Here is a 13,149-nt window from a genome sequence, read left to right as displayed (position 1 = left end):
ATAAATATATAGTGAGAATTAAAAAAAAAACAAAAGCCGAAGAAGGATGTGTAAACAACAAACAGATGTATTAGTTTAACACTCAGGATGTGAGAAAGTCTTTTACGTTTCGAGCCTACACTCTTCGACAGAAAGGAACACAGAAATAAACAGGGAGAGAAAATAGAAAAAGGTATAGTGGCTAGTGATCTATCATGGCGAATGCTGGACAGAGGGGTCACACAGGAGAGCTAGGAAGAAGGGGAGATAGTTCAAATTTATACAAAAACAAAAGATGAAGACAGGTGTATGAACAACAAACAAGTGTATTAGTTTGACGCTCAGGAAAAATGAAAGTCTTTTACGTTTTGAGCCTATGCTCTTCAACAGAAAGGAATAAGAGAAAATAAACAAAGAGAGAATAAAAAAACGTGTGGAGTTCAGCAATCAAACATGGTGAATGATTGCAAATAAAGTGGTTGAAAGAAAGGGAGATAATAATAAAAAAAGAGGTTGAATGAAAGGGAGATAATAATAGTGCTAGTGATCCCAATAAGAGAACGTTCATGTGCATGTGTATGTATGTGAGAGTGGTGTGTGAGTGTGTGTGTATGTGTGAAATAGGGGCAAGGGACTCTGACATGGGTGAGTGTGTGTGTATGTGTGGAATAAGGGCGAGTGTCTATGACATGTGTGAGTGCATGTGTGTAACACATGCGTGTGTGTGTGTGTTGTGTGTAACAGTTGATGTGTGCCTTTTCGCATGTGTGTGTGTGTGTCTGACCAAACTGTGCATGCATATGGTGTATGTATGTGGGCGAAAGTTATCTTTGGTTTTGTATGTTGCATGTGTTAATGTGTGTTGCATATGCATATATTGTCTGTGTTCGAGTATTATGTACTTGTGTGGATGTGGGAGAGGGTGTGTGGTGTGTGTACTGAGTTAAATAGTGTGTGTGGATGCTCATATAGTGGTATGTGTGGTGACACTATTGAAGAGTGTGAGTGTGTGGATGAAGGTATGTGGTGTGGGTGCTGAGAAGTGGTCAGTGTTAGTGTGCGTGGAGTGGTGTGGGCTTTGTGTCAAATGAAGAGAGGAGGTGAGGTTGGTGTCAGATGAAGATAGGCAGTGAGTTGAGCTCATGTGGTGCAAAGGGAAGGAAAAGAGAAGATTTTATACATATATATATATATATATATATATATATATATATATATATATATATACACACGACAGGCTTCTTTCAATTTCCATCTTCCAAATCCACTCACAAGGCTTTAGTTGGCCCAAGGCTATAGTAGAAGGCACTTGTCCGAGGTGCCACACAGAGGGATTGAACCCAGAACCATGAGGTTGGGAAGCAAGCTTCTTTCTTCACAGCCACATCTGTACCTATACAAACTTCTAAACTATATATAATGAAAACCAAGACAATTACCAATATGTAAAAGATTTAATGACTACTTTTTTCAGAGTTTAGTTGACCTTTTTGACAAAAGTTACTTATTTTACTAAACCAATCCAAATCCTTGATTGTTTTAAAATTAATTGAAACTTATAGACTTGAAGAATTTGTAGAAACTTACAGATTTCTTTATAAATATGGCCAGGGAATGATTGATATTATAAATGTATTTAAGGTAGCAAACTGGCAGAATTGTTACCATGCTCGGCAAAATGTTTAGCAGCATTTTGTCTGTCTTTATGTTCTGAGTTCAAATTCTGCTGAGGTTGACTTCGTCTTTCATCCTTTCAGGAGTCAATAAAATAAATACCTGTGAACAATGTAATCCACTAACTCCAAACCCCAGAAATTACTGGCTTTGTGCCTAAATTTGAAACCAATGTTATACATGTATAAATTTGAAATCAATAGTAAAGTTTATTTGCCAACATAATGTGGCAGTCCTATATAAGGATGATGCTACTGTCTTTCAGCCCCAAGAAAACATCTTTTCCAGTTGGCTACCAGCACACAGTCTATGCCCGTATAGTATATGCAAGGGAGGTCATCACTCCCATCTCTAACTTGTATGCCAGTAGCCAACTGGAAAAGATATTTTCCTGAGGCTTAAAAGACAGTAACATCGTCCTTATATAGGACTGCCACATTATGTTGGCAAATAAACTTTACTATTCAGTACTGTTACTGCATATCTCTTGCTCAGAGATTTAAAACAAGTTGTTTTTCTCTTTACAAGATCGGCAGCTGTGTCACTTGAAAAATATATAGTATTTGCAAGTGGAGGGAGCCTTCATCACTAACTGGTGATTAACTCACACTGAGAAAAGGTAACCACCCAGAAACCTAGGTCTGTGAGAATCATGTAAAACTAAAGATGGGAGTGATGACCTACCTTGCATAGACTATATGGGCACAGTCTGTGTGCCAGTAGCCAACTGGAAAAGATGCTTTCCTGGGGCTAAAAGACAGTAACATCATTCTAATATAGGACTGCCTCATTATGTTCGCAAATAAACTTTACTATTTGGTACTGTTACTGCATATTTCTCACTCAGAGATTTAAAACAAGTTGTTTTTCTCTTTGAAATCAATATTATACATGTATTTAGTTTAACCTGTTTCAGCTAGCTAATTTTAAAATCTTTCAAGTTAGAAGAGTGTGCATTTAGATTTAGAAAACCAAGTTTGATAACATTAAAATTGACTTCCTTTTCACTTGGCACAAGATCCCAGATTTGCAAAGAAATTGTAATGGTATGGTGTGACATTCATTTCTTTCCAAAGAGTATTGATGTTGCAAGGGGAGTCGTATAGTTTCAACTAGAAACCAAAACCAAATCACACAAACTTGGTTTTCCAAAAGCTTATCTTTCTAATTCTATGGTGCTTAGCTACAGTACATTAAAATTAATAATCAATAACCAAATTAAACATCCTTTGAAGATTCCAACAAGTCAAGCATGTATCATTTAGCTGAATTGTATAACACTAAAACCATAAACTCAAGCAGAAAAGAATGAATAACATTTCAATTTACATTCACATAAACTGAAATTTACTAATATTTACCAAACAGATGAAACGTGAGGATCAATACACAGATGAAGGCTTATTTACATAGACAATTTAATAGACTGATATGACATTATAGCAGAGTAATGAAAACATTGATCTCAGATTTTTGGATATTCCTAACAAGTTATCGATCAGTTTACTGATTATAGTTTTGTTTCTCTAATAATACTAGCAATCATTTTGTAGTTGGAGGATCAAGGAAACAATAAAGAAAAGAAAAGAAAATGTAGTAGTAGTAGTAGTAGTAGCAGCAACAACAACAAACAAAAAAAAGAAGCAACAGCAGCAGCAGCAATATATTAATAGAACTTATTTCACTGAGAGTAAAATATAAGCTTGGCTATAGTGTAAATTGAACTTGCTCTAAAGCAGTACACTTTAGTGTAAACACTGTAAGCCATCTGACCCAACAGGTTCTTCTGAATACAACTGCACTATATAGAAAACCTGCACTGCAACAACTTATAACATCAATCATCGAAGAATATAATGTAAAAGGGATGAAAGAGGCAGTGGTACATGAAGTGAGAAAGGAAGAAAAAGAAGGGCAAAATGTACATTTAGTGCAATGTAGTCAACAGGGACAGTGCCTGAGATGGGAGGAATATGTGGTCAGTCGCAGAATCTCATGGACGGAACTTTGGGCTTGGGAACAAGCAAGAACATCCTCCCTGATCAAGTCTACCTTCGATGTTTTGCCTTCATCGGCCAATTTAGTCCGGTGGAACATACAAAGGACTGATGAATGTAGATGCGGAGAGAAAGCAACAGTAAGACATGTTTTGTCAAACTACAGGCTAACACTAAACAGATATACATGGCGTCACAATCAAGTCCTTGGTGTCATAAGCACAGCACTCAAGGAGAAGATCAAGGGATATAATAGGGGAGAGTACCCAAAAGTGGAAAAGTGGGGAAAGATATACTTCCAGGAGGAGGGAAAAGAACATAAGACCAGGCCTTCAAAAAAAGTATACGAGACAGATGAAAGATGGAAGGGATACTGGGAGCTGGCCATGAATTTGGAAAGATTGTTAATATTTCCACTCATAAAAAAGACCAGACTTAATCCCATGGAACACAGAATGAAAAACTGGAGCTTTGCTAGTGGTGACAGTGCCATGGGAAGAGAACATCGCTAATGCAGAGCAACGGAATGAGAGGAAGTATGAGAGATTAATCGAAGAGTGTGGGTTCGAACCCACAAGAGTTAACAGATGAAACAGAGACAGGCAGAAACAAGAAAAATGCCCCTGTTATTTGAATACTATACAAATCATCATCATCATCATCATCGTTTAACGTCCGCTTTCCATGCTAGCATGGGTTGGACGATTTGACTGAGAACTGGTGAAACCAGATGGCTACACCAGGCTCAAATATGTCTTTAAAAAGACTTTTCTTTTAAATTTACCAAAATTTAATTTTTCAAAAATTTATTATTCATATTTACTGTTGAAAAGATCTCAAGGATCGAAACCAGTTCTGTAATGTTCTTTATAAAAGTATTTTAGCATTTTCTACTTTGTCTTTTTCCCATATATATCTACTCGTGTGTTCCTCTTCAACCTTTTACACATATATATATATATACAGAGAGAGAGAGAGAGAGAGAGAGAGAGAGAGAGAGAGAGAGAGAGTGGAGGTGCCTAGCTCAGTGGTTAGTGTGTTGTATTCATGATCATAAAACTGTAGTTTGAATTCTAGGACTGAGCAATGCATTATGTTCTTCAGCATAACACTTCAGTTCATGTTGTTCCAGTTCACTCAGTTGGCAAAAATGAGTAATTTTGAGATGGACCAGCATTCTTTCGAGGAGTGGGAGGGAGTATTTATGCCACAGAATCTGGGTAACTGGCCTTATGAGCCTATGGCTCAGGAAGAACCTTTGAGAGATATACGATAAAAACCTGACAAGTCTGAATAAATATGAAATGAAAAGTGAACTACAAAACAACAGTTGAATCTCAAGGTATTTCATTTTACATTGTTTCAGTTTATCAAATTTAATAACACAATGCTTACCCAAATTACTCAATTCTAATATATATATATATATATATATATATATATATATATATATATATATATATATACATATATATATCATCATCATCATCATCGTCGTTTAACGTCCGCTTTCCATGCTAGCATGGGTTGGACGATTTGACTGAGGACTGGTGAAACCAGATGGCTACACCAGGCTCCAATCTGATTTGGCAGATTTTTTACAGCTGGATGCCCTTCCTAACGCCAACCACTCAGAGAGTGTAGTGGGTGCTTTTACGTGTCACCCGCACGAGAGAGAGAGAGAGAGAGAGAGAGAGAGAGAGAGAGAGAGAGAGAGAGAGAGAGAGAGAGAGAGGAGAGGGCAGAGACACAAAAAAATAATTCCCTTCAAGAGAGTGCTCCAGCATGGCCGCAATCAAGTGGCTGAAACAAATAAAAGAATAAAAGAATAAAAGAATATGGAGATTACAGCCGCCACCAGCAATCAACTGACTAGCATTCTATCATTGACCATCCAGAGAATGGCCACTTAACTGATTGGTTTTTAATTATTAACATGTGAGCTGTGTCCTCTTTCTTTCCTAATACTACTATTATGGTCTGTGCCTTGAAGTAGTTGATGTCATACCTACACCACTCAAGCAGCTGCAACACACTCATCTCTCCACTACTCTTCACCATCACTGCATCCAACCACCACCACCCCACTCCCAGGCCTCACATTAATTACTGTGTCCAATCCTTCCCCTCCAGAACATAGACCGTCTGGAATCTTTTCCCCACTCATGTCCTTCTGGCGAATATTGATCTGCAACAGTTTTAATGGCACATTAACAGCATCAAGCTCACAAGTGTCAGGGGACCTGCAAAGATCATGAGCACTGCCCGTTCTTCCATACACAAGCAAACAAAAATCTTCATCGAATAAAATGTTTCCAATCATAATCAAAAAATGGTCCCAGGCACAGCTTTCGAAAAGAAACTTAAAGCCATCTTGTAATGCCTGTCACATTTATAGCAATTCTTGAACTTCTTTAACATATTTTATTTGATTATACTTTAGAAAACAAATATTTAAAATAAACCCTTTGTGCTAAGTACAATATCAAGTCAGTTTCAAACTACAGCTATCTTACTCAACAGTATAAGATCAGCAAAATGGTATGATTAAGATTTGAAACAAATTACCTATAATTCTAAAAAAAAAATATCAATTTACCAAATAATCAGTACTTACTCTTTTACTTGTTTCAGTCATTTGACTGCAGCCATGCTGGAGCACCGCCTTTAGTCAAAGAAATCAACCCCAGGACTTACTATTTGTAAGCCTAGTTCTTATTCTATCATTCTGTTTTACCGAACCACTAAGTGACGGGGATGCAAGCACACCAGCATCGGTTGTCAAGCGATATTGGGGGATAAACACACACACACACATATATATACACACACACACATACGTCCGCTTTCCATGGTAGCATGGGTTGGACGACTTGACTGAGGACTGGTGAAACCGGATGGCAACACCAGGCTCCAATCTAAATTTGGCAGAGTTTCTACAGCTGGATGCCCTTCCTAACACCATATATATATATACATACATATGACGGGCTTCTTTCAGTTTCCGTCTACCAAATCCACTCACAAGGCTTTGGTCGGCCCAAAGCTAAAGTAGAAGACACCTGTCCAAGGTGCCACGCAGTGGGACTGTACCCGGAACCATGTGGTTGATAAGCAAGCTACTTACCACACAGCCACTCCTGCGTCTACTTACTAACAGTTTAGATAATCTTTCCAGAAAGTTGCTGCTGCTTCTATTGCCTTTTGTATATAAAAATGTGGAAATTAGCAGAATTGTCAAATTGCTGCTACTTCTACTACTACTGCTATTGCTTCTATTACTGCTGCTGCTAATACAACTACACCCTTGCTGCTACTGCACATTCTCAAATATATAACTCCAACAAGATCTTCAATTCCTATTGTTGTTCACGCTATCAGGAACCAAAATTCAATTCCCAGTTGAAAATACTTCATGTCAAGAACTGTATTGCTTCATAGCAAATCCCAAAATCTGAAGCACCTTAGAGTTTCATAATGCTTTAAGTTCACTGAGCTAAGCTACTGTAGCAAACCTAGCAGATATTCTCCATTTATTTAGTCAAGACTTATCGGTTGGTTTATGATAACTGTAACAAATAAAGATGTGCTTTCAGTAATCAAAGGGGTGGTGGTTTGAATTTGGTCAATGCTGTTCTGTTTCTAACATGTTTATAAAGAAAATAGGTCACATTTTAATGTCCTCAAATTGAATAAGTCTCATCCTTTGTCAGTGTATCAAGTCATTTTTTTTTAATGCACTGACCATAGTCACTGAAAACTTTAACCATAGTATTTTTAATCTAATTGGTTATCATATCCATCATTCATACCTTCTACTATATTTCTCAAGAATATAATCATTTGCTACATATAATATCAACAAAAATCAATATTTATTTAACCAGCCCACTATCATCATTCTCATAACAATCAATGCTATTCTTGCCAAATATTGTCTATTTCTCAAGGGAAAATAAGAAAAAATAATAGCATCTTTTCAGATATATATAATTTACAATTAAATAGCAACACAAATACTGTATTCTTCACCTAATATCCTATTCTGAAAAAAAAAGAAAAAGAAAAATATGGTTAATTTGCATATCTATGCTTCTGCTTTGTGTAACTATCTCCAGACATAAAGAAACCCATTAAAAAATAAAATATTAATCACATTCAAATAATTTTACTCTCCACACATTCTCTTTTCCACCAAGATGATCATTATTCCTATTTTCTCGCCTATTTTATCATGTTGGCATTGTTTAGACTAATCAATCGATATTTTATTTATCTCACACAAGCATAAGAGAATCACTTGCTTGACTTCTCATAATCAGGCGTATCCATCAATTAAGAAATTTTCCCAAAGGCATTAAGAATTTAAGTGAAAATAAAATAACTACACCAAGGAAACAATGACATTGTAGATTTAGCATACCTTTTATTTAACAATGCACATCAACAATTAGTCATATCTGGAAAAATCCTCCTACAGTTTATTGTAATTTTATCTAATGCTCTATCTCTTAGATTATAAAGAAAACATACGCAAACCACCTCCACAATGAATATTCAACTTGTTGGAGCTAACAATGAAGCCTCTAAAGGATTTAACAACTTCCTAGAAATCATAGCCAAATTTCCTTCAAATACTCTACTGTCTTGAACAAAAAAAAAAGAGTGCATGAGATAATATTGTCCATCTAACTCTAAAAAAAGATGTATTTGAACAAGGTTGATTTGGGGGCTGGATAGTTAAATCTAACTTGTATCTAATAGAAAATAAAATGCCAACACGAATAGGGAAGGTCTGCATCACATCTACATCTGCATTTAACATCTTCTCCAACAACTGCATCATTACCAGTATACACTTCATAACCAAGAAAACTAAAGCTACATCTGTCTTCAAACTATTTCATTCTTTATATCTCTCTAGAGATAAGACTTTGCCAGTTCCATGCAATTTAGCCCAAGCAATAAATGTTTGTTGTGCCTGAACCCATTCAAATAAGGAAATAAAAATAAAAAATAAAACAGAAAATAGAATTCTCTTTGGTATATCCATTTATATTCTCCATTGTTCTGAAAGCTACAAACATAACAAATAAATGTAGGTTTGTTGTAAAGCAAACAGAGACACTTATCAAACTTTTTATCACTGCATGAAATCAATACAAGAAAATCAGTACTAAGACATTCAAAAATTCCTCTTCTTTTTCACAACTGCAGTCATACACATTGGTTACTAATCTAATAGATCTTACCCACTGGCAGATAATCTTTCTTTCGTCACTTATTTAATTCAGATAACACTACTGTAATCTTAGCTCCATACCTGTAACTTTCTTCTGCTGCCAAGAAACACTATACCCTTCATTTCTTTAGAAGCATTCAGATAAAACATATATGTTTTCTCAAAAGTTCTTTAAAATTTGTTTCTAATTAACCATTGTGGTGAAATGACGTGGTGGGTGTTTGTGTGTGTCTTATTTACTCAAAGCTAAGGCTTCAATCTGTGCTAATCTTTGTTTTCTATTAACATTAATCTACCAAATATATACGTGTGAGTGTGTGCGTATAAAATTCAAATATATATATATATAGATACATACATACACACACATATCAAAATTTTATATATATATATATATATATATATATATATATATATATATATATATATATATATATGTAAAAATTTTATACATCTAAATTTTACATATATGTGTGCACACATATAAACACACACACACACACAAAAATTTTATACACAGATATCTAGATATAAATTTTATATAAATTTCACAATCACCTATCTGTCTACACACACACACACACACACACACACACACACACACACACACACACACACACACACACACACACGAACATAGATTTTATATAGATAAACAAATTTTACAGATATCTGTATAATCTTATATATATATGTGACAAGAAATAATTTTTGTTTCTTTTTATGGAAACAAAAAAGATATATAGGACTACAATAAGGAAGTGCTCAAATGAAATTGATTTATTTATATATATCGTCGTCGTTTAACGTCCGATTTCTATGCTAGCGTGGGTTGGACGATTTGACTGAGGACTGGTGAAACCAGATGGCTGCACCATATATATATATATATATATATATATATATATATATATATATATATATATATATATATATACACATACACACTCTGTGTGTGTGTGTTTGTGTGTGTGTGTTAAGACATCAGAGTCTAAGTTTGAAACATTTGAGTGCTACTAAGTGTTTTCTAAACCAAGAATCTTTGGATCTCAACTGAACTGCTGACTATATATATATATTTGTGCACATGTGTGTGTGTGGATGGATATATATATATATATATAAACACATATTTATGTACATAGGTGTATATATATATATATATATATATATATATATAAGTCAGTAAATAGTGGGGTTGTGTTAACCACACGTGGAGAAATAATAGGAAAATGAAGAATAAGGCAGAATGCTAAATTGGAAGCATATTTTAATAAAGATTTCTAACCGGCTTTCATTGCGAAGCAAATTTTCAAGAAGGAGAATGAAAATGTTTTTTACAAAGAAGTACAAAATGAAGAAAATAATATATTAAAAAAATAATATATAAAAAAATAACTATACCAATATATTATATTGTCTTTGAGCTTTTGAAGTTCAATGGTAGTTCATGTATATAATGGTAGGGAAAATAAGGATGCATGAGAATTGAGAGTTGTGTTAGGTTTAAAAAAGGGTTAAAAGTTTGTGTTAAGCAGGAAGTGTGGTGTCAAAACAGGAAGTGTGTGTAAGGGGAGACAAATGTTTTTAGTTGGAGTTATGAACTCTTTTTCAACAGGAAGTTTATGTCTGTACAATTTTCATGCATCCTTATTTTCCCAACCATTATATACATGAACTACCATTGAACTTCAAAAGCTCAAAGACAATATAATGTATTGGTATAGTTATTTTTTTATATATTATTCTTTTTATATATTATTTTCTTCATTTTGTACTTCTTTGTAAAAAACATTTTCATTCTCCTTCTTGAAAATTTGCTTCGCAATGAAAGCTGGTTAGAAATCTTTATAAAAATATGCTTCCAATTTAGCATTCTGCCTTATTCTTCATTTTCATATATATATATATATATATATATATACTGGCCTTCGTGCTGGTGGCACATAAAAGCACCCACTACACTCTCGGAGTGGTTGGCATTAGGAAGGGCATCCAGCTGTAGAAACTCTGCCAAATCAGATTGGAGCCTGGTGTAGCCATCCGGTTCACCAGTCCTCAGTCAAATCGTCCAACCCATGCTAGCATGGAAAGCGGACATTAAACGAAGATGATGATGATGATGATGATCCTACCATTTCATCACGTTGAACCATTAGCCCCTATACATTTTATCTCTCTCCATTTTTTGTATTCTCTCTGTTTTTGTTTTTTTTTCATTCTCTCTTCATTATTTTTCTCCTCTCAATCCTTTCTGATGAAGAGTGTAAGCTTGAAACGTAAAAGACTTTTCCATTCTTCCCAAGTGTTAAACTAATATACCTCCTTGTTGTTCCTTCACCTGCCTTTGTTTTTTGCTTTCTGTAAATTTTAGTTATTATATATATATATATATATATATATATATATATACATACACACACACACACACATATATATATATATGCATATACATAAATACATTTATACATATGTGTGTATGTGTCTGTGTCTGTGTGAAACTTTCCTAAGGTGGCATGTTGTGGGACTGAACCTGAAACCATGTGGTTGGAATGCAAAATTCTCAACCACACAGCCATATCTGTCTATGAGTACATGTATTTTTGTGTTTGCATGTCTGTGTGTGTAGGCATACTTTATATAGAAGCCCTGTATGGCTGTTTCCATTTCTCCACGTAAGTATGTCCAAGCTGTTTATTGTTGTTTATTAATTACCTTATTTGGAAGCAAGTGGAGGCTGGAAACACAAAATGCTTCTGACCATAGAAAACTCTACCCCAATGTACTTTCATCCGGCCCATGCAAACATGGAAAAGCAGACATTAAAATGGTGATGGCAGGGAATGGTGATCAGAGTTTAGGATTAGCCAGCTGTGGCAAGAACTACTATGTGGAATTGAATCCTCTTAGTTTTGATATGGTTTCTAAATGCAGAAGGGGAAAAATATTTTTTTGTAGATGAAATTGTTTGAGGACAATTGTAGATAGTACTTAAAAGACATGGGGCAAGTGTATGCTTCTATAATTTCAGGTAGATATCTGTAGACACACACACGTTTTATTGAATGACACAAAACAGGAATTACATAATCACCTTCATTAACCTACAACTGTTTCAGCTATAAGATGTTGCACAAACACTCAGCTCTGAGAACACTGCTTCTTACAACAGAAATTAATGAAATATAACAGAAATTAATGAAATAAACCAATGAAGTTGATTACATGATTCCAGTTCCCTTGCCATTCAATAACTTATGTTATACTCTGTCCTCCTCTAATGCTTTATTCTAAATGTTATGTATATTGAGTTCTAACAATTGGTCATTAGTATTGCTGCACCTAAGGAAAATCATAAAAAGCATACATATATATCATTGTTATCATTTAATGTCCACATTCCATGCTGGTGTGTGTTGCATGGTTTGAAAGGAACTGATGTGTCCAAGGACTGCATCAAACTCTAATGTCTGCTTTGGCATGGTTTTTATAGTTAAATGTCCTTCTTAATGCTGACCACTTTACAGTGTGGATGGATGCTTTTTTTCACACCGCTTGCACTGCTGAGGTTGCCATGCAGTTTGCAGGACTATGAGCCCTATGGTTGGTTAGGGGGGTGAGGGAATTACTATGAGAGAAAGGAGCAGAGCAGGTTCCTGCAAATGTATCTGCATGGCAGGTCCACAAAGGAAAAAGAAAAACATCAGAGAGAAAATAATCAATTGGAACAGCAAGACATGGAACTCATTACTTGCCTTGATAAAGTAGGATATCTTAGCAAAATATAAGTTTAAATCAAGAAGAGTTCCAACCATTCATGTAAACATGAATTTGGAAAAACATTTCAATATCAATTCTTATAATGAAATAAAGAAAACAGACAGAAAATATGGCGGAAATTTAGAGTATAAACAGATATACAAACCTCTCGTAGAGTAACATTTTCTAGGATGGTTCCAAATCCAGGTATTGTAGCAATTCTTACAGAACTACAAAAAAAAAAATTTTTCAAAATATCAAAAATATAAATTACTTTCTACATCTATGAATATACTAATATTAAAAAAAAAAAAAAACTTAATAAATATATATAAATAAAGTCATTTAAAATTATTGAAATATTCCTAAATTTCTAATTTCCTTTCACATTATATTTTAAAGAATTTCAATTCAATATTTAATCAAGTAGATACTTAAAAGCCAATCCCTTTCTATTAAATTCTGGATGAAAATGAAAACAAAGCTAATGATAGATAA

At 34.5% G+C, this 13,149-nt stretch overlaps 1 protein-coding gene across 3 annotated transcripts in view; it reads right to left on the bottom strand.

The window, feature by feature from the left end:
* The window catches only part of LOC106880460 (RAB11-binding protein RELCH homolog), a 245,776-nt gene that overhangs the window by 111,667 nt on the left and 120,960 nt on the right, over positions 1–13,149 (bottom strand). For all 3 annotated transcript variants that reach the window (XM_052967015.2, XM_052967016.2, XM_052967018.2), the window contains one exon: positions 12,818–12,881. In XM_052967015.2, the coding sequence (XP_052822975.2) occupies positions 12,818–12,881 (64 nt within the window). The remainder of the gene's footprint in view (positions 1–12,817; positions 12,882–13,149) is intronic.

Source organism: Octopus bimaculoides, chromosome 4 (genome assembly GCF_046866305.1).
Source record: "Octopus bimaculoides isolate indiv1 chromosome 4, ASM4686630v1, whole genome shotgun sequence".
Lineage (NCBI taxonomy): Eukaryota > Metazoa > Mollusca > Cephalopoda > Octopoda > Octopodidae > Octopus > Octopus bimaculoides.
This window is presented reverse-complemented; position numbering and strand designations above follow the sequence as displayed.